Consider the following 25,813-nt stretch of genomic DNA (forward strand, 5'->3'; position numbering starts at 1 on the left):
ACAGGGGCTGGTGTAGGGGCTAGGGCAGGAGTAGTAGCAGGGGCAGAATTTGGGGGAGGGACTGGGGCAGAATTTGGGGGAGGGACCAGAGTGTATGCATGGGTATAGGTCAGATGAGCATGGGTCAGGGTGCAGAGAGAAGTGTGGCCCAGGGACTGGGCTGAGGCATGTGAGGGGGCCTGGGCTTGGGCCTGGGTTGTGGTATGGGGCTGTGGTATGCTCAGGGCCATGGACCTGGGCAGGGCTGTGCTCAGGGGTGAGGGCTGTGGAGGGGGTCTGGGCCTGGGGGGTGGTGTGCTCAGGGAGGTGGAATGTGGAGCAAGTCTCGGCCTGAGGTGGGGCGTGCTCAGTGGGATGGGTGGAGGAGAAGGTCTGGGCTTTGGCAGGAGTGTTCCCAGTGGGGTGCACTAGGGAGAAGGCCTGGGCCCAGGCGGAAGTGTGCTCATGGGCGTGGCCTCGGGAGCAGGTCTCAGACTGGGGGGTGGGTGTGCTCAGTGGGGTGGGCTGAGGAGAAGGTCTGGGCCTTGGCAGGAGCATGCGCAGGGGGCTGAACTGGGGGGCGGGTCTGGGCCCAGGCTGGGGACTGGGCTGGGTCAGAGTCTGGGTCTTAGTCTTGCTCTCTTGGGGCAGGTGGAGTGGAACCACGTCCACCTTGCTCATCCTGCGGAGCTTGGAAGATGTCTCTTACCTGGAGTAAAAGTTGGCTTGGGACTTTAAGACTGTGACCGGAGGGGCCTCCCCAGCTCTCACTACCCGCTCCTTCCACAGTCCCTGTGGAACCTCCGTGGAAGCCCCAGCCCGTCCACACTGAGGCGGCATCCAGCAGTACTTAGACGCCTTCTCATCTTTTCTGTCTCGTATCCAGGAGTCAGGGTGGTTTGGGTGCCCGAGCAGGAAGCTTGGGCGATGGCGGAAGCAGGGAGAAACTCTTGAGCACAGGTTCTTGGGATCCACGGAGCAGCGCATGCACATGCGATGGCTGCCTACACAGCTGGCTTGCTTGTCTGTGGGGCAAGGCGAGATGGGTCAGGGCCTGGGTTCCTGAGGGGCTGAGAATCAAGGCAGGGATAGAAGAAAGGGGACAGGCCCACATCCCCTGAACCCACGCCAGCGCCCACTCACCTTTGGTGAAAAAACGTCTGAAAAGTGCCTGCAAGAATCTCTTCAGATGCCTCCAGAGCTGAGGGAAGAAGGGGAGGGGGGAGGCCGGGAGCAGGGTGAGCCCTGAAATCCAACCCTTGTCCAGCCACACCCCAGCAGCCCTCCCACCTCAGCCCCTTCAAGACCCCAGGGCTCCCCCAACCCCGCTGCACATTTCCTGCCCTGACCATAACCACCATGTTGATCCCCACGTTGACGAAGATCAAGCTGACCAGGAGCAGGATTATTGCGTCTCCTTGCTCCTGGCATTTCCTGGGGATGGGGCCAGGGAACGGCTCAGCTCCACAGTAGGTTCGCTCACCCATGGCCATTGGTCCCAGGACTGCCTGGGCCCCCTGCCCTCCACTTTTAACTGGGTGTCAGACTGGGTCATAATGGGGCAGGTGGTGACATCACAGTGAGGGAGCGGGACGAAAAGGAGGGCCCAGGGTGGCATTGCCTGGTAACCAGGGTCAGGTAAGCTGAGCCTGGACAGTCAAACAGGGCCCGTAGGCCGGCACACCTCCCGAGCGGTCATTCATTCGCTCACCGCCCGCTCACTCACTTGTTCGAATGACACATTCCATCTCTTGGCCCCTCCTGAGACTAGGAAGACCTCGGCCTCAGAGGCCTCCTGAAGGCCTGGCTGGAGTCCAGAGCCTCAGCCTTCTTCATGCCCTTCACTGGGCCTGGAGCTGGACCTGCCCAGATGTGGAACCTCCCAGTTTGGAAGCAGCTTCTTGTATGAGGCTCTTTGGGGACGGGGACAGCTGAGACACAGAGGAGGTGCCCAGAGACCAGTGGTTTGGAGTCTGCAGCTGCAGATGTACTTAGTGCACGGTATAGGACCAGGAGGGGCCTGCTGGCAGGACTGTGGCCACTAAACCAAGGGGACCCTCAGGCCAAGAAGGGGACACTGGCTTCTTATTGCAGGAAGCCAAGGGCAGGGACCCAGGCTGGCAGAAGGAGTGGCGCTTCCAAGCCACAGACCACCAATGTTTCCTGGACTCTAGCACTCTTTATTCCTCTCTCCATGCCCTGACGGCCCCACCCCGGCCCCATTTGCTGCTGGTCAGTTCATTTTCCCAGTCTGTCTCCCATGCAGAGAGGGCCTGGAGGCCGATTTGGAAGGTAGCAGCGAGTTGGCCCGCGTTTGGCTCTCTTGCCGTTGCCACTTCAGCTCCAGGCTGTCATACATCTGGTAGTTGGCATTGCCCCCCGGGTTCCAGCTGAGTGGCATGAAGGTGGGTGGGGGTGGAGGGTGCTCAGTAGCCTGGACTTCGGGAAGGGGCTGGGAGGGGCGGAGGAGCAGCGCTGAGCTGGGAGCCGGGGCCCGCTGGTACGAGGCCTCGGCCAGCACCGTGAGGGAGGCGGAGGCGGCCAGAGGGCGCCGCACAGGCAGCATATCAGCCCATTCGGCCGCCCGGCGCCGCACCTTGTGGGGATCCCGGGAGTAGTTCAAGTGTCCCGTGGAGAGGTGTGGCCTGCGGTTGGGCTGGCTGTGAGCACAGCTGGGGAGGCTCCGTCCACTGGCCGGTGGGGAGTTGCGCTGCCAGACTTCGGGCCGGCAGCCCCGAGGCACCAGAGCGGATGGAGGCCCAGAGCCCTCCAGACCACGCCGCTGCTGATCCCAGGAGTCATACGGGAGCTGGCCCCTTGAGGGGTAAGTGCTGTGCCCCCCAGGGACCCACGAGGGGTTAGGGGGCAATCGTCGGGGAGGTGGTGGAGACGAGGTCCACTGGTCAGCCTCCACGTTGCCCCAGATGCGGGTTGGTGAGCAGGGGGACCCAAAGGACTGCAGCCTTAGCTCGGACTTGGCCTCCACACGCTTGGCCATGCAGCGCAGCTCGGGCGACAGGTAGAGACAGGGTGGTGGCAGGCTGGCCAGGATCCCACCCTGGCGGCCCCAGAGGCCCACGTTGGAGGGCAGGCCCATCTGCTGGTAGAGCCCTCCCCAGCACCCCCACGGGTACTTGGGTTGTGGGAAGGAAAGATCCTCCTCCTCCTCCAGGTAGGAGTCCGGGTCCTCGCAATCAAAGGAGGGCATCGGCCGCAGCTGTGACATCCCGTGGCTGCGATGCAGCCTACGGAAGCCTGAGCGGCTGTAGGGGAATTGTCTGCGGTTCTTCGGCCTCCGCTGGTGGCTGCCGGGGCGGCGGCTGCAGCTGCGTCTATGGTTGCAGAGATGATGGTAGGAGGACAGGGAGTAGCAAGCGGGCCGGGCCATCTTCATTTCCACAGGGTCCAGGGTGCAGTGGATGTGGACTTCATGGGCCTTGGCAGGAGGATGTTTGGGGGACCTTTCACAAGCCTGTGAGATTTCATCTGGGGGAAGCGAGAGTCCGTGAGGGCAGGGCAACTGTCAGAAGAGTTCAGGGTTGGGAATCTGGGGGCCTGGGTTTCTAGGGCCCAGGGAGTGGCGGGGGGGTGCCACTTACCTGTCTTCCGTACTTACTTTTCTGGTTAATCCAATAGATGGTCTTGTTTAAGGCATTCTGGAGCCCATGCCATACCTGGGGTTGGTGGGGTGGGGTGGGTGAAAATGAAGGCCAGGCTCTCCACCCTCACCCCGCCCTCCCAGCCAAGACCATTCCTGCAGATGGAGGTGCAGGCTGCAGCTGGTTCCCACCCTCAGCCCTCTTCACCCCTACTGGTGGTCCCCAACCATCTCTGACCATAGTTGCCATGCTGATCCCAATGCTGACAAGAACGACAAGGCCCAGCAGCAGGAGTAGGAAGTCCTCCACATTCTGGGTTCTTTCTTGGTATTGATGGCAGCACCCCAGGTTGTCATACCAGAGCCGGTTTTCCATGGTGGGGGGGGGGGTCCTAGAGCCATCTGGGCCACGGGCCGCCCCCCCACCACCACCGGCCCTGACCCACAGTGCACTCATGCCAGGACCTGCGGACACCCACCAACAGGTGAGGGAGCATGGTCATAATGAGACACGTTGCAGGGAGTCACAATGCCGAGGTGGCCAATCTTTCATCCACTCAGCTGGCCCTTTATGTGGCCATCTCTGCCCTCGGCTCCCACTACATGGAGCCTAGTCCCCAGAGTTCAGTCTGTCCTTCTGTCTCCATGGGGCCTTGCTTAACTTGATTTGCAAGCATGGTTGCTACAGATGAGAGACCGTCTTCATAGGGACTGAATCATGCATAAAGGATTTCCTCCATTTCATTGTTCGAGACATTATGGCAGCTTATGTAGCCTGTTGGGATTCTTCGAACTAGCCTGTAGTTCTTAAAAAGTTTCAAGAGAAGCCAGAAATCCAAATTTCTCTGTGAAATATCCACATTTCAAAAGTAGCAAACCAATTCAAATTTTAAATTCTGCTGGCCAACAACATGGGCCAAACAAAACACACCAGTTTGTAACCTCTGATGTATACTGTATAATGCTTCTGTTCTCATCTTCTCATATGATCCTCAGACTAGGGAGCAGCAGATACTATTATTAGCTTCATTTTACAGATGGGGAAACTGAGGCACAGGGCAGTTTAGTAGCTTGTCCAAAGTTTGAGCACCAAAGCTGGAACTTGAGGTTTTTACAGTGTGCTTTTTTATCCTCATCACAAATGCATCCTTTCAGAAATAACCTTTTTTTTTATCCTAAAGATATTACAAAATACAATAAACTACAGGAAGGTAAAAACAAAGAAAAAACGACCACTGGTCCCAACATGCAAACATAAACAGTTACTTAGTGTATTTCCTTACAGAAAAAAAATTTCCCTGTTCATTCAACCAGAGGTACCAGCTGTATAGGTTAGGATCTGTGCTAGATGCTGGGGATATTACAGTGAACAGACATAGTTCCTGCCCTCGGAAGGCTTACAATCTAGTTCTTGTTCTTTGTTCCATTCATTGCCAACCTAGATGTGAATATCCAATGGAGCTTCTTCAAGAAGCCAAAGAGTAAATAAGCGGATAGTGCATTTCAGGTGGGCCCAAGGCCCCCATCTGCCCAGTCCCACTTGGGCTTCCTCCCTAGAAACGAAATGATGAGAGGATTGGACTCCTAGTGAAGGAGTTAAGATGCAGAAAGGGATAGGACTTGAGAGTCCTACCAAACTCTCAATTCAACTGGCCGAGGACCTCGGTCTCGGCCCTCTCCTCCTCAAGCAAAGGGGTCGGGAGGGGCCAAGTGGTACGTGCGTCCTGAAAGATGACGAGGGTCCCGACGCTCGTGAAGATGATGAAGGTCCACAGGAAGAGGCAGTCCACCACCATGACCACAAACTGCCAGTCCTCCTTCAGCTGGGGGTAGGAAGAGGAAACTGTTCCTGAGCTCCAGACCTCCAGGGAAGGCGGCCCCAAGGCCCTGTACCGCACCCAGGTGCTCTTACCACGGCTTTGAGACAAGGGCGGGCCCGCAGAATAGCAGAGAGTGAAACTGCGGGCGACCGAGGTGAGTAAAGAACAAGTCGGAAACCAGGAGGCGGGACCAAGTGAGGCAAACTTCCAATCAGAAATAAAATCGAGTGCTGGGGGCGGAGCCTAAGTTTGTGGGTGGAGCCAAGGCCACCCAGGCCTTGCCTTGGCCCACCCTCTTTGGATTCACCGCGTCGTGGTCCTCCTGTTCCTGCAGCTGTTGAGCGATGTAGCTGATTGAGGAAACGACCTCCCGTAGCTCGGGAGGCAGGCCCACAGCCTGGTGTGGACCATCGGTAAATCGCCGCAGGGCCGGGGCAGACAGTTCAGGCTGGAACCTGGAAGAGGCGAGTCTGTTTGGCCACGACCGGGGCACAAAGACGGCCTGCGCGGCTGCTCTAGGCCCCGCCCCAACTCCCTCCTCCAACGCCCATCCAGGTTTCAAAACGCGAGAGAGCACTTCAGGTTCTCTCCGACAGCGGCGACCTCTCTTATTCCCTTACGCTTTACTTCCCACCTCCCCGCAAAGTGGGCAACAGAAGGGATACTACAAGTCCCATGATGCTCAACCACGACAACCTCCGGGAGCTTAGGACGCCTGCCTCCGCACAGTCTCCTGGGAACTGTAGTTCTCCCTCTCCCTTCTACATGGGCGATGGGGAGTAGATACTACCTGTTGGGTTTGGGGAAGAGAAAATCATTTGGTGGCTTGCGGATGAAATATTCATCTGTTCCCCGACCCCAGCCACTTCCTGGAGAATCCCTGAGAGGTATAGGAGGTGGCTCCGGTTTCTGGTCTCTCTCAGGTTTGGGTCTCTTCAGACCCAGATACGGAGGGAGTTTGTGGATAAGATCTGCTGAGTAGAAGAAGAGGCGTATTGGAGGGGGCTCTTATGCTCTCAGACCAGAAGGGAAGCCGCCAACCACCCCCACGGCATGTGCCCATTCCTGTGCATGCGTGCATGCGTCCCACAGATGAAATGCAACTACACAGCCCAAGAGTTCTTAAGTGGGTTAGGAGGCATCCTGACTGGAAAGAAAAGTTATGAGGGCTTCCACCCTGATAGTACCTAACCCTTAGAATGCTTCCTTGGGACCCACGATGGGCAGTATTGATGAAGATAGTCTGGGATCTACGCAGCGTCAATGATGGGAGGATAAAATTAATTGGGCAACATTTCAACACCCAAAGACCTTGGCACTTTGACACTCTACCAGGAGTTGTAGTTCTCCCTCAGGTCTGTGAAAGGGAAGGTTGAAGTTGGTGGGAGGGAGGAGCGATACCTGGACAAAAAGCCAAATACTAGGATTGAGAGTTAACACAGGTTGGAGAGGAGATCTTCTTACCTGACGGACCTAAAGGGGCATTTGGTGGGTGTGGGGTGAGCGATGGTGCAGGTTGAGGTCTACGACGCTAAGGATGACTGAGAAGGTGACGAGGACCATGGTAAACATGAGGTATTTGATAATCATGGGGACAGACAGGGAGGTCTCAGGCACTTTGTCTGCCGGCAGCAGCAGGAACACAGGAAGGGTCAGCAGGGCAAAGGTCGAGAGCCCCATCTTCTCTCCTTGGGGGACAGAGCGGAAGGCGGAAGGATTAGGCTTTGCCAGAAAGCAATCTCCCCGGCATAATCAGTGACCGTGTTTCCAGCCCACTCAAGGACAGGCTTTTGAAAGGGTCAACTGCATGTAACTAACTCCTACATTTATACCTCCAACCTGGACTGATTCCCCTAAATTCCACACTTGTATCCACCTGCCTACTTAACCTCTCAATTTGGGTGTCCACTAGACATCTCGAACTTCACATGTCCAAAACTTAATTCCCTCACCACCGACTCCCGCCATAGTCTTCCTCAGTTCACAAATGACAACTCGATCTTTCCTGTGGCTCAGGCCAAATCCCTTTGAGTCATTCTCAGCTCTCCTCTCTCTCATCCCATATCCAATCCATACCAAACCCTGTTGGCTCTACCTTCAAAATATATCCTGAAACTGATGACTTATCACATCTACCACTACCATCCTGGCACAAGCCACCATTACCTCAGATCTGAGTTATTATAAAGGCCTCCTCTTTGCTTCATCCTTTGCCCCCCTGCTGACTGTTCTCAACAGAGCAGCCAGATTGACCCCGTTAAAATGTAAACCAGATCAGACCACTCCAGTGGCTTCCCATCGCCTTTAGCATAAAAGTCCATACTGAAGTCTACAAGGCCTTCCCATTAGTTCTCTGACTACATCTCATACTGTTTTCTCTCTTGCTTACTTCATTCAGTTATTACTCCATTGGCTATTTCTTGAATATGCAAGGCACACGCCCACCTCAGAGCTTTTTGCACTCACTGTTAACTCCTCCTGCTAATTTCTTCCCCCAGATATCTACCAGGGTCATTCTCTCACTTCCTTCAAGTCTTTGTTCAACTATTGATCAAACATTCCCTTTTTAGTGAGGCATTCACTGACCATCCTATTTTTAAATTGCAACCCCTGTGATGAACCATAGCGGAAAAGAATATGAAAAATATATATATATCTATAAATGAGTCACTTTGCTGTACAGCAGAAATGAAACACAACATTGTAAATCAACTATATTTCAATAAAATTGTTTAAATAAATAAATAAATTGCAACCCATACCCCCATTCGCATCCTCCCCAAACCCTTTTCCCATTTTTCCTTCTTAGGAATTGACCTCTCCTAATATACTATCTAGGAATTCCCTGGTGGCACAGTGGTTAGGAATCCACCTGCCAATGCAGGGGACGCGGGTTCGAGCCCTGGTCAGGGAAGATCCCACATACCGCGGAGCAACTGAGCCCGTGCGCCACAACTACTGAGCCTGTGCTCTAGAGCCCGCCAGCCACAACTACTGAGCCCACGTGCCACAACTACTGAAGCCCGTGCGCCTAGATTCTGTGTTCCACAACAAGAGGACCCACCGCAGTGAGTAACCCGTGCACTGCAACGAAAGTAGCCCCTGTTCACCACAACTAGAGAAAGCTCCTGCGCAGCAACGAAGACCCAACGCAGCCTAAATTAATTAATTAAAAAAATAATAATACACTATTCAATGGGTTTATTATGTTTGCTGACTGTCTCCCCACTAGAATATAAACTCCATGAGAGCAGGGATTTTTGTCTGTTTTATTCACTGATGTATTCCCAGCGCCTTGCACATTACAGATGTTCAACAAATATTGTTAAATGAGTGAGTGGACCAACCCCTGTAGCAGGAACTATATAGCAAATCGAAGGATCTAAAAATGAAACCAAGTATATAAGAATATGCCAGGTGACTGGTTATTACTGTGGCATACAACAGGCGCTGAAAACTTCATGGAAGCTATTGAAATAAGTAACTATTATGGTCTGTTCTACTTTAGTCCTGTAATATTGGGTTCCAAGATTTGCCTTGCTCCAGGAAGAAGGAGAAGTTACATGTGGAAGTGTGTTCTAGAGATGCATCACTCTCCTTCCCTAGACTGAGAGAGGGCTTGATTACAGAGAGAAGGAAAGCGTGTGTTTTTTGTTTGTTTTGTTTTGTTTTTCAGGCCACAGCAGTGAAAGCCCAGAATCCTAACCACTAGGCTACCAGAGAACTCCCAGTAAAGCATCTTTGAATATGAGAGTTTAGGATATCAGTCTCTGGATCAGACTAGTACTAAGCAGGGTTGGAACAGCAATACTGCCTCTCTCTGTGTAATGTCAGGTGAATGACTTAAACTCACTTAGCCTCTGTGAAACGGGCAGACAATTCAGTACTTACCTCACAGAGTTGTGAAGATTAGAACTGAGTTAATATATGTAACACATTATTTGTATTATCTTATAGCAAGTGCTCCAAATTAGAAAAGACTATACCTACACGTACACAAAGCTTACAGAGTACCAGGCATAGTTCTATTAACTCAGTTAATCCTCAAAATAGTCCTATGTGGGAGGGACAAAGACTGTCCTATTTCCATATCAGGACACTAAGAGATTAAGGAATTTGCCCAAGGTTACTCTGTTAGCATATTGTGCTGTCTCCCAGAGAAATGTTGGCTATTATTTCCAAGGGACATAGGAGGTTAAGGGACTAGTAGGCGGCATTTGACAAGTGGGGGAGGGAGGATGCCAGGAATGGGGAAAGGGAAAGGAAGCGTTAGCTGAGCCTGGGAGTTTGTTGGTCAGAGGAGTGGCAGTTCCAAGGATGAGATCCTAGGATTCTGAAGGGAAGAGTTCAGAAGTTACTGGGTGCAGAGAAGTGAGCAGCAGAGGGGAGGTAGAGCTTGAGGTTGGAGGGGAAATCTGGATGCAGAGGCAAAGGCTCTTCCTGAAAGGAAAACCTGGGTGAGATTGCTGAAGCACAGTTCATGAAGGCTTGAGTTGGCAGGAAAACCTTCCCTGTATTATGGGTGAAGAGCAAGAACCTGAGCTATTGGTAAGAAGGAGTGCTGGGCCCCTTCCCCTCTTACCTGCATCTGGTGGCAGGTAGAAGACGAAGATGGCCAGAAGAGTGATGAGGATGCATGGGGCAATGACGGTGACCAGGTAAAAGAGAGGCTTCCGGCAAATGATGAGGTACAAGGTGACTTCTTCACGCCGCCTTTCCCCCCCTCCCCTATGATCCACTGGAGGCTGGATTAGCCGAGAAGGCTTGTGAATAATCTCCCATTGACCATTCTCTTGGGGAGAGTGGGGGGAGAAGAGAAGGTGACACAGATGTGGAACCTGTCTTTGTTGGTGCCAGATACGGCTTTCTTTTCTTTTTTTTTCTTTTCTTTTTTTCTTTTTTTTTTTTTTGCCTCACTGCGCCACCGCTCTGCTTGTGGGATCTTAGTTCCCCAACGCGGGATTGAACCCGGGCCCTCAGCAGTGAAAGTTTGGAGTCCTAACCACTGGACTGCCAGGGAATTCCCAGATATGGCTTTCTCTGCCACATCCTAGAGCAGTGGGCACTGATGTAATAAGGGGCTAGCTATGGTCCCTGGGCTGGACAGCCCATCTCTAATAAATTTGAGCAAGTCTCAACTTCCATAACCACAAAATATAGACAGTTATACCTATCTTGCTGAACCCACAGTGACTCACTGAGGGAATATATTTATCAGCCTGTCAGAAACTGGAAATCGTAAAGCCCATGGACATGGGAGCCAAGCCCACTCACCAATAAAGTTGCCTTCATGAATGTGCACTTCCTGCCGCTCCTGCCCATCGGGACCCAAGCCGGTCTGCAGACTGACTTCTGAGCTGTCATAGCTATAGGAACTGAACACCATGGTGCAGTTCTGCCAGTCAAAGGGGAAGTAGGTGACCTGGATGGAGTGGAGAGTCACTAGAGCTGCCAGAGAGCTGGTCAGGGCTGGGGGAGCTGGGGAGGTCACAGGGCAGACAGGGGTCAGAGGCTATGGGGCACTAGGGAGATAGGGACCACCAGGGGAAGATCACAGAGAAGTGGAGTCACAGAGGAATAAGAAGGTTATGCGGGGAGGTCATGGACAATGGAGGGCGGCGGTCACTGAGGAAGACTGGAAGTCAATGAAAGTGGACAGAGAAGATGAAACTCAATGGAAAATCAGAAGGGTAAGAGAGACGTGAGGGTCATGGGGATTATGGAGGAGGGATATCTGAGTGAGGGTTTCTAGGAGCGCCTTGAGCTTCCCGGGTGGGGCCCGGACACCTGGATGCTGCAGCTGCTGCGATAGATGCCCGGGGGCTGCCAGCGCACCGAGCCGTCGGACGACACCATGACGCTGATGTCCAGAGCAACATCAAAATTTCCGTCGTTGCTGCCCGGAAAGAATCTTCTCATCTGGGTTCAGGTCCCTCCCTCCGGAGGCCGCGCCCCTCCAGAAGCCCTGCCCCACCTCCCAGACTCTGGGAACATCCTTACTTGTTTAGGAGCACCACGTCTGGTAGCCACACGGATTCGGCAGTGATGCGGAGTGAATCGATGCCCTCTTGCTCCTCAGGGTCCCAGCTCAGCCTGTAGTCAATCCACTCCTAGGGAAGCAGAGGCTGAGGGGCCTTCTCCGGCTGGAGGTTGGAAGGAGTCTTGGGATGTGCGAAGGAAGCCCGGGCAGGGAATGCAAGGGAGGAGAGCCGCGCAGGCATGGTCTGTGGTTCTGGAGGCCGGGGCCCTGTTTAAGACTCCACCTGCACTCTTTGGGACCCTATTAACTGATTTCCCCTTCTCTCTCATCGGGCCCCAATTTCTTCTTTCTGTAAAAAAGAGGGAGTTGCACGCTAGCCTCTAAAACAGTGGTTTTCAAACTGTAGTTAACGACCCTTTTCATAGGTCCGGAATCAAATGAGTGGCCCCAAACCAGTGTTAAAAATAATTTAGAATGAAAAATGCATGGAATGCAGCTCCCATAGTAAAGATAGGTATTGTTTCCTGAAGCTTCTGTTTCAGTTATAAATGTGTTTTCTGAGGTCGTGATGCAAAAAAGAAAAAAACAAATCTTACCAGGCGGAACATTCGAGGAAATTGTAAAGGCAGCGGCATGCCCGCCCTTTCCCACCGTGCGGGGTTCTCCGTACCAGGTCTAAGCAGACCTTTGTGCTCATCTCCTCATCCTTCTCGTACTAGAAGGGAAAAGTTTAAAGGGTAGATATGATGTCAGTGTAGAGAAATGAGGGGCTCGGTGGGTAAACTCTCCCTGGAAACTCCCCTCTTTTTCTGAGTCGCACCCTCTTGGGTTCAAAGCCCACCTCCTATAAACTGCGTTGGCTTAAGCTCCGCCTCTATCTCGTAAACTTCCTGCTGGCCGTACAGCCAGCCAGTTCATTTACCAGTCCCGGCCCCGGCCGGAGTGAATCTCTGCCCGCTGTTGTTTATTGACCCTGTCCGGCACCAAGGTCCGCCCCAGCCTGTGACCCCGCCTCAAGTTCCGATCTCCGACCTGTCCATCGGTCCCAGCTCCACTTTGAGATCCGCCAACAGGCCATTTCATCATCCTGCCCGGCTCAATACTGGCCCTTCCAGCAGCCACGCCCACAGCTTGTCCATTGGTCCGATTTCGACCCAATCTCTACTAACGGCCAGTCAGTCACCCAGCCTGGCCTCGCCCCGGACCCCGTCCCCGGTGGTCCCTGGGTTCCGCCCTGCCTAAAGCCACGCCCCCCAGCCGGCTAGTGGGCCAGACCTCAACTCCCCGCGTGTGCCCTCACCAGGCTGATTAATTGCGCTAGGCTGAGACCAATGCTGACCCCGACGCAGTCTCCCACCTCCCACGACGGCCTCACCGAGCTATCATAGCCCGAGCAAAGTTTCTCGTGGAGTCGGCCCTCCGCCTCTGAGCCGCGGGCGCCTGGAGGAGGAGAGAACTGAGTGAAGCCGTGGTGCTCGGCCACGACCTCTGGCCCTGTCACTGCCCCTTTGACGCCCAGACTTACCCGGGGCGAACGGCGCCCCCAACGCCCCCAGCAGCAGCAGCAGCAGCAGCAGCAGTGCCCCTGGGATCATAGCCCGCCCGCGTCGCTCAGTGAGTCCGCTTGGGTGAGCCGCCAGGACAGCCAGCGCAGGGGAAGTGACGAGGCGCCCAGGAATGTGCACCTGTTATTGGGGGGCAGCCGCCAGCCTACCCGCCCCGCCCCTGGGACTTGACCCCTCCCCGAGCGGCTGCCAAAGCCTGCTACCCACAGATGGCAGACAACACTTCAATTGTATAAATCGTCTTTAATTGAAAAAGCATGGAGTGGAGACTGGTCCCCTGGGAGCAGAGCCTTTTTGGGTACCTAACACCCAGCTGAGGTAAAGCAAGTTTTATTCAGTTAGAAGCTGGAGGGGTGTATGAGGTCTAGAGACCAAGAGGCCCTCACCGTCCTTGGCCTGACCTGTAGGGGAGAAGGGTGGGACTTATTGCTGAATTGGTGTCTCCTCATTTGAGGGGCGTCAAAACTATATCCCATTTGTCTTTTTTATTCTAGACCCACTACCCTAAAGACCTCAGCTTTAAAGGGGGCCTGGAAGGAATTCCTGCTAAGGTAGCTAAGTGTTCATGTCCCCCCAACCCAGGCACAGGTCCAGTCATGCCATGGTTCTGGCCACTTTCCCATCCTAGCTGCCCTTCTATGAGCCAGGGATTCCTTCCAAAACTCCTCTGCCCTTCCTCAGCCTCTGTTCCCTGGCAGGACCGCAGCTGAGTTGCAGGAGCTAGAAAATGCATGTAAAAAATAAGGTTAGCATTCAATAGGAAGAATAAGATTTTTGGAAAAGTGTCTAGGGAAAACAAGAAGTTCTGGATGATCCATCCAGAACTTAGTTCTTTGTGAATCATAGCTGGGTCCTTTCCAGAGCTCCTGCTTAACAGGTATCACGAGAGAAGGTGGGAGCGTGGGTCTAGAACTCTTACTCTAGACCAATAACATGCCTATATAGGCTCTAGTTCCATCCTAGAGGGAAGGGCTGAGAGTCGGGGTCTATGTCCTAGAGCTGAGATTCAGAAGGAAGTATGGCTCCGTATGTGTCTAGAACACCACGCTCTAGAACCGGGTGTCTCTGGGGGAAGAAAGTTAAACCTGTGGTGATCTGAGACTGGCCCAATTCAGGCCAAGACCAAAAGCTGGACAGGGCTCAAATCCAGCCTCTCTCTAGATGGAAACCAGGGGTCCATCTGGGTGAAGGACAGAAGCCTGATGGATCCAGAACAGAGCCTGGCAGCATGCCTGTGTTCCAGCACAGACCCTGGGTGCAGAAATGGCCCTGGCTGGGGTGCCTGGTGTTCCAGAACCTGTCTGGAACAAGGCAAAAGGTGGAGTAGCGAAAGAAGGAAACTGATCCTGAGCTGCAGTGGACCTATAAGTCTACGGCTTGGTAGTCATGAAAAGGGCAAAGGGCTCCAGGAACTGGCTGAGCCCGGGGTGGGGAAGATTTATGCCCTGGTTTTGTCAGTTTTGGAACACACGCGCCATCTCGGGAAAAGGCTTTGGAGGGTGTGAGTGTGGAAGGAAAGAAGTGATCAGCCAGGACCATTTTGAGACTTCCTCCTCTCTGACCCCTTTCCCAGGCCCAAGGATCTAAGGGTCTCAGCAGCCCCGGAAGTCATGGCCGGCCCCTAGGCTCCCTCAGGGTAGGGCACCTGGTGGGACGTGGCTGCTCAGGGCATGAGTGTGGCAGCAGGGGTGAGAGCAGGGCCAGAAGCAGGGCTGGGAGACAGGCTGTGGTGGTGGCTAGAGCAGGGAGCCTCCAGTCCGGGGACTACATGGCAGGGGGCAGGTTGACTGGAAGGGGAGGTCTCAGGGACACTGTGGAGAGAAGGCTCCTGGTACACAGCCACTGTGAAGGGGAGAGAGAGGAGCAGGAAGGAGAGTTAGGCACCAAGAGAACTCTGAAAGGGCTCCCTTCCCCTACACTCCTCCTCTGGGAACGCACAGAAGGAGAGCTTCCCAAACCTCCAAAGGCCAAAGCCTTCCTGGCTTGACCTGTCATAGCATGTGTCCTCTTAAAACACTTACAGCCCCTTAGCTGTGTGTCACTAAATGTCCATGTCAAGGTCAATACCATCCCATGTGTCCACCTCTTCCCTGGGGGTCCATACTCACCCTCCAGGAGCTTGGGCACAAAGTGGGCGGCTGCCTTGGTCTTCTTGACTCGATTTCCCTTCATGACTCGGCCCTCCTTGTCCAGGCCCAGGTACCAGGCCTGGCCAGAACGACGCTGGTGATAGAGAGCAGAGGCGTACAGGACATAGTAATTCTCAAAGACGCACTCCTTAAAGCGACACTCAGCTGTGAAATGTGGCTGAGGAGACAAAGACCCAGAAAGGCACACACAGACAGAAACACAAAAAGACACATCACTGAACAGAAGGGAGCCCTGGGAAGAACAAGGCAGGATATAATCCATATGTTTGAGACTGGCAGAGCCAACTTCTGAGTCCACACAGGAACTGGGAGAAAGGGAGGATGAGGAAGAGTCTGGTGGCCCCCCGAGGGCCGGGAACTAGACTTCTGGGGGCCTGGGATAAGAAGATAACTTCTCTCTGCTCTACTCCCAACCTCTCACCATCCAGGGCACCTGGAGGGAATTTCTGCTTGGAGGAGTTCCTGAATCCTTCCCCAGCATCCTGAATGACTCTGGGGAAGTGAGTAATAATGAGGTCTAGAGGAGGTTGGAGAAGACACAGGGGTCCTAAAAGGTTGAAAGAGTTGGACATTCAAAGAGCCTGGGGGTATTTAGGAGGCTATTGGAGGAGAAGGGATTGGAGGGAGGCTACAGGAGGTGCTTGGGAGCGGGCAGTGAGGACAGGGTGTCGGCAAGAGCTGGAGGGAGAGGAATCCCTGAGTTGCAAAATATCTGTAGCTGGGAAGGCTGTAGCTAGGGGAGTCCCCTGACTCCAGGCCACCCTGCCCCCTTGTCTCACCGAGCTGTAGAGCAGCCCCTCAGCGTTCATGGCCACGTAGTTTCCCAAGTTGGCACTCTGGGTGGTGACTACACGGAGCTCCGCAGGGATCAGGTTGAAGTGGGCTGGGGGTGGAGAGAAGGGGTATCAGTACCCCAAGCCTCCAATCCCCATCTGAGCCCCCCCCCCAATTCTGGTCCCAGTTCTACTTTTTCGTTTGCGGGGTCAAAGGGCCAGACTGAAAACCACAGAACATGAAGCCACAATACGACTGTCATCTCCTATGCCTGTGCTCCCCATTCCCACCCAGCATCTGGCTTCCCCTCTCACTGAAAGAGCTGGTGTCCTCTGGGGTGCCCTGGATGCTCCCATCGGGATTCACCTGGAGGTAGAAACCCTGGCGGCAGAACAGTTTGGTGATGATGCCTTTGAGCTGAGGCTCTGGAGAGAGAGACATTCATCTCAGAACATGACATCTCTGTTCCCAGAAACATTGCTACACTTGGCGGGATCAGAGGAGAGAAAAGAAAGGAGGATGAAAGGAAGGAAGAGGGTCCCAGGGCCCCAGCTTCCTGACCCTCTAAGCAAGCTCTCTCCCACCTCTCTTTGACTCCAGAGGAAGCTGGGGTGTGGGTCCCTTCTGCCTCCTCTAACCAGCTTTCAGTTTAATTGATTGAAATTTATTTAAAGGTTTAATTCCTACTCTACAGCTCAACCAGAATGGGGGGAGGGGAGAAGAAGGAAGAGGAAGGGGAGAGATATATGGAAACGCAGAGGACAAAGGGAGACAGGCAGAGCTGCTGAAGGGGCAGTGTGTTTGCGAATATGGGGGGCATTAAGGTGACCCCAGGGTAGGGGCGCCCCCTCAGGGGTGGGGGTGGGACTGGGCCTGACGCTGACTCAGCACCTGCTGCTGCAGCTGCTGCTCGCTTCGCGCGGGCCTCGCCTTGGCCCAGCGCCAGCCCGTCTAACACTGACCCATCTGTCTGTCTGTCTGTCTGTCTGTCAGTCTGCTGGCTCGCGGGGGCCCAGCCCTCCCTTAGGCTCAGCCTCTCCCCTTCAGCCAGGTAACCCGCCTGGGATGGAGGATATTCGGTACCAAACCAAGGAAATGGGGGAGGGGGCCAGGGAGCTGGTGAGGCTGGCTGACTCACGTGGGGGCTGGGTCCCACTCAAAGAGTGGGCTGCTGACCTACCACTGCGGAGGGCCGGCGGCGGGGGGAGGAGGACGGCAGCGGGGTGGTGGGGGGTCTCCCCCTAAGGGAGCTGCGAGCGGACGGGAGCGAGGCCAGAGGGACTTCCCGCCTGTCGCACCGGGACGGGGACCACAGGCTAACCTTCACAACTCTCTTTGCCTGGCGCTTGCGGCCGAGTTCCCGGTACCCCTTCGCAGATGGTACGACCCCCAGTCTCCGTGCGGGTATCCAGCCGTGTAGTGTGTCTGACTTCCTCGCGGCAGAGCGTCTCCTGAGCCTGTGGGGCCCGATTTCTGAGCCGTGTAGGCGGTCGTGGGGGAGTGCCCAGCTCCCTTCTTGAAGTGCAGGTCACGGGAGGAGGGCGCACAGAGGGACGGACTGGCGAGGTAGCTGCAAGGACACCCAGGGGAGTGCTGGGGAGATTGGTACCGAGCCAGGCAAGCTCGGCGAGGAGGAACGGATCGAAGGCTCGGAGGAGCGGGAGAAAGAGGACGGGGCTACCGGAGCCGCAGAAACCCTCGGGGTGACCCAGGCGTCTGGAACCCCCAGGCCCCTCCACTCGGCATTGAAAGAATCGCGAGAGACGGCACGTAGGCAGAGGATGGTGGGGGTGGAGGACTCCTGTGTTGGGAGGGGGGGCGAGCGGGAGCTTCCAGGCTTCGGGGCACCAGGCTTAGCCCCTCAAGCCTTCCCCTTGCCCTCGAAAGCGAGGAGACTCGGGTTTATGGGCGCGAGAGAAGGAAAACTGAGGCATCGTTTGGCCGAGAGTTTGTGGTCCAGGCCCACCTCCTTTCACTTTCGGGGAGTCCCCGTCAGTCGGGCCCCGCTCTTCCGAGTCCCTAGCCTTAACCTCCCAGGCGGAGAGACCCCTGGCCCGGAGACCCCTCCCTAGCCACTCACACGGGCAGCGGTCCGGTCGCGCGCGCCGACCCCCCCCCCCCCCCCCCCCCCCCCCCGCACAGTCGCACCTTGGACAGCAGGATGAGGAGCTGCTTCTGGCAAAGGGACTTGGTGCCGCGGGGACACACCCGCAGCTGCGCCGACACGGGCCGGCTGCCCCCGGGCCCGTGGACCTCCCGCTTCTGCCGGATCAGGCTGCTGGCCAGTGCCGCCATGGCACCCCGGGAGGAGACACCCCAAAACCGGCAGGCTCCCGGAGCGCGCTGGGCCCCCCCAGAGAAGCCCGCTAGCTCACCAGGACATGCTCTTGACTCTCCGGTCCGACTCGCCGCCTCACCCACGGGACCTGAGGATAAGCCCTAGACGACCCCCACCCCAGGCACCAGCTCCCACCCTTGGGCCTCGTGCTAGCTTCGCCAGACCCAGCAGCCTATGTACCTGTCAGTTGACCCCACCCTCGACCTTTGCCCCCCGCAGAAAACTCCCCCTTCTCTGATCTCCAGTGTCCCTGTCCCCCACTAACACTATCCCAAAGCCAAGACCCTCAAATTTTCCAGGATGTGGTTCCAATATCCCCAGGCACCTTTCCACCCTATTTCCGGGCCCTGCACTCCTGCCAAAGCCACTCTTGTAATTTTAAGGGTGTGGGTCCTTAGCTTTGGGGATATTAGCTCACCCCACCCCTGCTGGGGTGCTGCCAGTGTCTAGGGAGAACCCAACCTTGGTGTCTTTTCCTTTGCCACCCACTAAGTGAAGAATCCCCCACTTTTTTTCACTGAAATCCCCCAAAAACTATGCCTTGAAATATCCAGACTGTCGCCAATCAGCAAGAAGAGGTTCCCAGACCCTGTCTCTGGACGATACCGCTTTTTACCAAGTCACCCCCATTTCTAGTGGCACAGCATTCCAGCTGCTGAGCCCCTTTCCTCACCTTGTTACCATCCACTCCTTTTGAAGTCACCTCCAAATCCGCCCTTCCTAGTGGTTACAGCAGCTGGTTGTCTGGAGGGCCCCGTGTCACCTCGGAATAAGGAACACAGGTTTTTGGCTTTTTTCTTTTTTTCTGGCAGCCCCTAATTTCCTCGGGGACAGCTGGTGCTGTTTAGATTCCACGCCCTCCAATCCAACCAGCCCCCCGAGGGAGGAGTGCACCCACGTTGTCACAAATGTGAACAGACCCGCTATAAGTCAGAGCGCATCAGAGCTTTCTGTGACAGGGCTTCCTTGTCCTCCCCGGGACTGCCTATAGCGCCCCCTCTTCCTTCCCCGACGCCCCTCAACCTGTCCTCTCTTGTCGATCCGGTGACAGCTTGCGCTGGCTCCAGTTGCATGTTCCTCCCTCCGTGTACCCAGCAAGCGGAGCTTCCCCCCACGCCCGGCTAGACGTCCCGGACCCCAGGAAGGAGTGAGGGTGTTTCCGCAGAGTGCCCTGGTCTGGCGAAGTGAGCACTGGGCCTGGCGGCTGGACCAAACCGAGCGGCGGCAACGGCGGCAGCGGTAGCGGCTGTGGGAAGCTGAGGCGGCGGCGGCGACAGTGGCTTCCCCCTCCTCCGAGAGCCGGTCCGGGGGCGGGGCAGGGGGCGGAGACCCCGGGAAAGAGCGGGAGGTGATGCTGGGCCGGCGGAAACCCGGGGTTCCTTGGAGGCAGGGAGTGGCGACGGTCTTAGAGACAGGCTGAGCCGAGGCAAGGCCGCATATCTCGCATGACTCGGGATTCAGAGCAGGAGGGACAAGGAGGCGACTCCACTGAATGGAACTCTGGATGGGAGGAGAGGTTGGGCTTAGATAGATGGAATGGCAGATGCCCCGAGAACGGAGAAAGGGACCCTACTGCCCGGGATGGAGGGCAGAACTGGATGAGGAAGGTGGCGGGAATAACTGAAGAGATAGCGGTGGTGGTGAGGTCTAGCCTGGGGTGAAATCCGGCCTCCTTAATGTCTCTGCTTTTGTGTGAGACAAATTGGTCAGTCCCTGGTCTCCATACCTTTCTCCTTTACACGTTTTTTCAGCAAATATATTACCCCCATCCCGATTGACTCCTAAGAGAAAAGACCATAAGAACTGGAGGGAGATGGATGCCAGAGGCTGCACCGGAGTGGGCGGGGTGCTGGCCACAGATTTGGAAAGTGGAGAGGCCAGAATGGAACGACCTGTGCCAGGGATGGGGCGGGAGGAGGGTGGGAGGAAGCGGAGGAACCGGCAAGGAGGCCTTCTAGAACGGGCTCTGCGGGCCCAAAGCGCTCAGCCTGTCTCCCAGGTGAGGGGAGAGCAGTCCCCTCCACATCCCGCTGGCCAACAGAAGCACATTCCAGGTTAGTAGGAACAGCGTCTTTAATGGGCTCCGCCTCCCACGCCGGCTAAGCCACCCCCCTTGCCTGCAGCCTTGGCCTCTTCCACAGAGGGGTGCAGGGCGCAGGCAGGGTCCCTGCGAAGCAGGGCCAACGCCCCGAGCAGCGAAGCGGCGCCGTCTCCCGCACGGAGCTTTTGACCACTCAGAAAATAGTGGGGCAGAGTCCCGGCCTCGAGCACCCGGCACATCTCATCCAGCAGCCCAAGGCAGCAGGCGCCCGCGTTCTCGGCTCGCGCCAGATAGAGCGCGGGCAGCCGCTCACACGCCCAGTAGAGCAACGTCCACAGGAGGTAGTGCGCCGCGACCCTCGTCCTGGCCACCAGAGGGCGCGGTAGCGCCTGGGCCGTCGCGTGCGCTTGCAGCAAGGGAATGGGTATGCGCATCTTGAGCGCCAGCTCTTGGCGGGCGAAGCAGAGCTGCCAGCCGGAGGCGTCCGGCTCGCTCTGTGGTGCCGCCGCCGCCGCCGCCGCGCACCAGGTAGAAGGAAGACGACTCTGAGGCCAGCGGGCAGGCCCACTAGTGGCTCCGAGCCCCCTGGGGACATCCGGCCACAGACACCACGGGGATCAAGTCGAAAATCAGGAGGCGGCGCCGGGGCCCGGGCATAACCAGGATGATGGTGGTGAGCCCCGCGTGGCAGGCTGCGTGGACCAAGCGCGGGGCACCCGGAACCGGAAACGGGGACTCAGCGACCGCAGCCAGCGAAACAAAGAACCAGGCAGCTACCTGGGCGAGGCACAATATGGGCCATGCCTCCGAAGCCTCCAACGGCTGTGGCACTGGGCTAACGTCGGTTGCTTTGGTGACGTCACCATTCGTTTTTTTCAGTGGTGAGGGAAAGTCAACATCGGTTACGTCTTGTTGAGGCAACCCTGGCACTGAAACATTACTAGGTGAGTTTTCCAAAGACTCGTGTGCCTCAGGCTCAGTGACGTGTAGCTGGTCCACGGAGATTTGTGGATCCTTGGGAGTTTCTTTGCTTCGGGCTGGGTGGATCGAATCACGTCCTCCTGGGACTGGGGGTCCTAGGCAATCCTGCCATGCCTCCCGGACCAAGGTTCCACGTAGCTGCTCTGGGAGGAAGAGCCATGTGTAACAGGATCCCACGTCTGGTTGCAGCTCCTGCCCATCTAGAGAAAGCACGGGCACCAGGAGTGTGAAGCTGGCGTCGTAGTGAGGTCCCCGAGCATAGGGACCTAGAGGCGCAGGCCCCAGATCCAGGGAACCCTCGCGAAGCCCACAACGAAGCAGCAGGAGCTCTGCCTGAGGAGGAAAGCGAGGGTCCCGGCGGTGAACGAGACCTAAGGAAAGAGAAGGGATCGTAAAGTCGTGATCCAGAGCCGGGGCGGGGTGAGGCGGAGCTGAGAGCTGCAAGTTCCCGAAGGCTGGGAGGGTTACTTAGCAAGCAAAGAGAAAACAAAGTCCTTGGCCTGGAGGAGATCTGGTCCTGGCTTGGGACCTTCACTCCAGCTCGCCTGCACACCCAGCTCCTGGATCAGCTGGGTTAGTTCTTGCAGCTGCGCCCCAGAGCAGAAGTTGATGTACGTGAGCGGCCGGGCTGGGGCTGGGGGTGGTGGGCCCCACCAGGGAGCACTCCCCCAGACCGCGGAAGCCATATGGCTCTGTCGTTTGGGGGCTAGGAAATACACAGACGGGAGGAAACCCAGACGGGCCGTACCTTTTGCTGCGGAAAACTGACCCCAGTTCTTTCCTCTTGCAGAGGCCAAGAGGGTTCCCAAGACACAGTCCGCCAATGGGTCTGTGACGAAGGGCCCTAAATTTAGTCTTGAAAGAGAACAAATAGATACCTCTTCCGTCCTTGCCCTTTTCTCATATGCTGGTCCCTGCTCCCATGGAACGGTTCACCTAACTCAGCAGGTAGAAAGTAGCTGTTTGGCCCCTCCTAACGAATGCGATAGCCTCCTTTGCTGCACCTTGTCTATGTCCCCCTTACCTCTTTTTCAGAAGAGGCTAGTGGTTTGCAGCTTCCCTCTTAGGGTTAGCTACAAAGGTTGGGAAGAGAATGGATAGGAAGATTCCACAGGTAACTTCTTCCTGCTGCCTGTAAGGCCACGCCCTGAAATTATAACCGCGCCCCTTTCTGGAGACTGTCGGGTGGTTCCCGACCAGCCCGGCCTCCAGTCAGAGTTCAGTCACTCCTTTCGCTCTGCAGAGATCTCGCGGCAATCCTGGGAGTTGTAGTTTGTCTTCAAAGCTACCAGGGCGTTGGGGCCACGCCCCCACATCCTTTCCTGTTCCGTTGAAGTAGTGCCTGATGGAAGTTGTAGTTTCTATGGAGATGCGCTATTCTGTGTCTTTATGATAAACTATTCTGTGTCTTTACAAGGCCAGGTGAACCGCACAAACACTCCTTGGGGTTAGAACACAGGCCTAATAGGATGGATCTGAATAGCAAACTATACTGAGGGACATACACTAGGGCATGCGAAGAAATAAGGGACTCTATATCTCACTTGGGAGTAGAGGAGCCCTGGTCCTTTAAATCTAGAAGGGTTCTTGCATGCAATTATAACTTCACTTTAGAGATGAGACCGCAAGGGAAGAAAGGTTGCACATGACTTGTCCAAGGTCAGAGCTCAGCCAGAGAGCTGTTGGAAATGGGCTCTCCAGCTGGGACATATCTCCTTGGAATCGGTGGTGGTAACGTTAGACAAGAACACACCGATAGTGTGCATGTAGTGACCCAGGGATGGACATCTGACTCAGGGAAGGGACATGTTAGTGTTGCCCACCTCAGACACACAAGTGGTGGCAGGGAAAACACTTTGGAATCTCGCAGCTTATCTGTGTATACAGAAGAGTTATCAGGACTGAAAATCAAGTCCAGAGGAAACACCAGCTGGGCTAGGGCAGGGCCATGAAAAATTATCAGTGGAAGGAAATGGCTTTCAGCGACCAGTGCTATCATGGACACAGCTTAAGTCCAGGATGAAACTAGGAGCCAGAATAATAGGACAGAAAGATAGGACACCAGAGACACGCTCACAGATTAGACCAATGCACACTGGACCAGAAATTCTTACATGCCTTTTTCCCAGGGGTCTGTCTCCACAGTGAACTAGGCCTAAGTCCATGGGCAAGAAAATTAAGTGGAGACACCTCGAAAAATTTAGAGGCCTATGAAGGAGGGGACCCTCAGAATCCAGGGCTCAAGTTGGGGAGCCTAAAACACAAGGTTTCCTAGTCACTGACAAAGAGAGGTCTTCTCCCTCAGTAACCAAGAGCCCCAAACACAGCCCAGAACGGGGGAGGCAAGTTTCCATACATCTGGTCGTGACCCAAGAGACCAGATGAGGAAAGAAGCCTGGGCTCTTTCTCACAGTCTGGGGAAATCAGGCACTGGGTGTCCATCCCCACATCTTACCTCCTCCCCAGAGGATGGCTTCTGAGCCACCCTAAAAAGAGCTAAGTTCTCTGGGCTCTGGGGGAGCTTTAAGATGCTGGGGGTGGGTGACAGGGAAAGGAAAATTGCTCTAAACTCTAAAGCACTGCTCTCCAATAGCATTTTCCATGATGATGCAAATGTTCTAAATCTGTGCCGTCCAGTGCAGTAGCCGCTAGCTCCATGTGCCTACTGAGCCCTTAGAAGGTCATGGCACTGAGGAACAGAATTTTTTTTTTTTTTTTTTTGGCCAAACCATGAAGCTTGTGGGGTCTGAGTTCCCCGACCAGGGATTGAACCCCAGCCACAGCAGTGAAAGCGCCAGGTCCCAACACCTGGACCACCAGGGAACAGAATTGGATGCCAGGGAAATTCCGTTCCCTGAGGAAGAGAATTTATAATTTATAACTTAATTTTTAACAGAATTAATTTTCCTTAATTTTAACTAATTTACATTCTAATAGGCATTTGGCTAGTGGCTACTGTAATTGACAATGCAGCTCTAGGGCCTTGGCGATAACGGATTCAGCTAGAAAGCGATGGAGGGAAAGCAGGGATAGTTTAGGTCCTCATCAAGCCCTGTGGGATGGGGCTGGGGTGGATGTCCTCAAGCAACCACAGAACTCTTCTCTTGTCTCTTTACTCCTCATGCATATCTGTCCCCTCTTTTTCTAAGTTGCTCATCACACACTGATATCCCCACTCCTTGATGGCCTCCGGTGAGTTGTTGGATGTCTCTCGGTGAAGGCGCCTGGGAGACAGAGTTTCGCACTTGTCCCTGCCTGCTCTGAACTGTCTCTGGTGGGCGCCAAAGACCACATGCCCTAGCCGGGTGCCTGACCCAGGACAGTAGGGCTTCCAGCTGGTTTTGGGAGGCGTAGACATCTGGCAATAGTTCTGGCAGGCTGGAGGAACTGAAGTACACCCAGTCTTGGCTGCCTGCTCGCCGGGAGGGTGATTGGAGCTCAATCAGTACAGGTACTTCTGAGAAGATTTGCAGGTCATTGCAGGCCACCTGAGCCCTGGGAGAGCAGGAGTTCTGACTGGGTGGGACAGAAGTCCATGGTATGTGCTGCCCAGCATCCTCCTTTCGAGGAACTGCCTCAGATATAAATGACTTTCGGGTCTGATGTGGGCCCAAAACTTGGACAGAGTCAGTTCCAGATGGTTCTTGTGGAGGCCAGGGTTTGGGATAAGGCATGAGTTGTTATGGAGGCCTGATCTCTTGGATAAGCCAGAGTCTTGAGTAAGAGCTGGACCCTTATGGGGGCCAGCATCGCGATTAATTCCCGAGTACTTGTGGAAGTTAGGGTCATGGGTATGTTCTGAGCTCCTGTAATTTCCAGCATCTTGGGTAAGGCCACATCTCCTTTTGACTTCAGTGGCTTGGGTAAAGCCTGGATACTTACGGAGGTCAGAATCTTGAGTAAGGCCTTGGCTCCTGCAGACTCCAGAATCTTGGGTAAGACCTGGATTCTTGTAGTCTCCTGAGTCTCGGGTAAGGCTTGAGCCCTTATGGAGGCGAGGGGTTTGCACAAGGCCTGGGCTCTTCAGATTCCTGGCAAAGGCCTGAGCTCTTGATGACTCCAGAGTCTTAGGCAAGGTGTGGACGCTTCTCTGGCCCAGAATCTTGGGTAAAGTCTGGACTCCTAGAGACTCCTGCATCTTGGGCATTACCTGTACTCTTGTCATATCCAGAATCTTGAGAAGGGTGTGGGCTATTATGGAAGCCAGTTTTTAGGGAGAGCTCTTGACTTTTATAGAATACAGTCTCTTGCTTTCTTTCTAGATTCCTATAGACTCCAGAATCGTGCATAAAGCCTGAGCTCCTCTGAATGTCAGAAGTTTGGAGAAATGGTGTGTTCTTGTGGAGACCAGAGGGCTGGGTGAGATATGGGCGTTTAAAGAAACGTCTATCTCGAGTAGAACCTAAGCTCTTCTGGGTGCTAGAATCTTGGGTAATGACTGGATTCTTCTGAAAGTCAGAGTCGTGGGAAAGGCTTGGATTCTTGCAGAGGTAAGGGTCTTGGGTAAGGCCTGGAAGCTTGTGGAGGCCTGGATCTTGAGCAAGGCCTGGGTTCTTGGGGAGGCCTGGGTCTCGGGCAAGGCCTGGG

At 55.1% G+C, this 25,813-nt stretch overlaps 4 protein-coding genes and 2 pseudogenes across 4 annotated transcripts in view; 1 reads left to right on the forward strand and 5 right to left on the reverse strand.

Annotated features, from left to right (window-relative positions):
• LOC132414587 (uncharacterized protein SPEM3-like) overlaps positions 1-1,466 on the reverse strand; it is a 107,204-nt pseudogene extending 105,738 nt beyond the window's left edge.
• The window catches only part of LOC132414588 (AP-2 complex subunit beta-like), a 202,221-nt gene that overhangs the window by 79,407 nt on the left and 97,001 nt on the right, over positions 1-25,813 (forward strand).
• LOC132414590 (uncharacterized protein SPEM2-like) lies at positions 2,148-6,261 on the reverse strand. The gene is made up of 4 exons (XM_059997269.1): positions 6,188-6,261; positions 3,816-5,852; positions 3,596-3,653; positions 2,148-3,465 (listed from the first exon to the last, which is right to left on the reverse strand). Exons 2-4 carry the CDS (start codon positions 4,032-4,034, stop codon positions 2,213-2,215), a joined length of 1,530 nt encoding a protein of 509 aa, XP_059853252.1. The 5' UTR covers positions 4,035-5,852; positions 6,188-6,261; the 3' UTR covers positions 2,148-2,212.
• On the reverse strand, positions 5,218-11,350 carry LOC138413897 (acetylcholine receptor subunit beta-like). The gene is given in 7 exon segments (XM_069540112.1): positions 5,218-5,400; positions 5,690-5,852; positions 6,188-6,330; positions 6,862-7,085; positions 9,980-10,189; positions 10,672-10,819; positions 11,185-11,350. Coding segments are annotated over 7 exon segments (1,203 nt in total). The 5' UTR covers positions 11,317-11,350.
• On the reverse strand, positions 14,606-18,301 carry LOC132414961 (fibroblast growth factor 11-like; annotated as a pseudogene).
• Positions 20,270-22,362, reverse strand: LOC132414963 (transmembrane protein 102-like). Its single transcript, XM_059997964.1, is given in 3 exon segments — positions 20,270-20,733; positions 20,735-21,601; positions 21,703-22,362. Coding segments are annotated over 3 exon segments (1,533 nt in total). The 5' UTR covers positions 21,913-22,362; the 3' UTR covers positions 20,270-20,277.

Source organism: Delphinus delphis, chromosome 19 (genome assembly GCF_949987515.2).
Source record: "Delphinus delphis chromosome 19, mDelDel1.2, whole genome shotgun sequence".
Classification (NCBI taxonomy): Eukaryota; Metazoa; Chordata; class Mammalia; order Artiodactyla; family Delphinidae; genus Delphinus; species Delphinus delphis.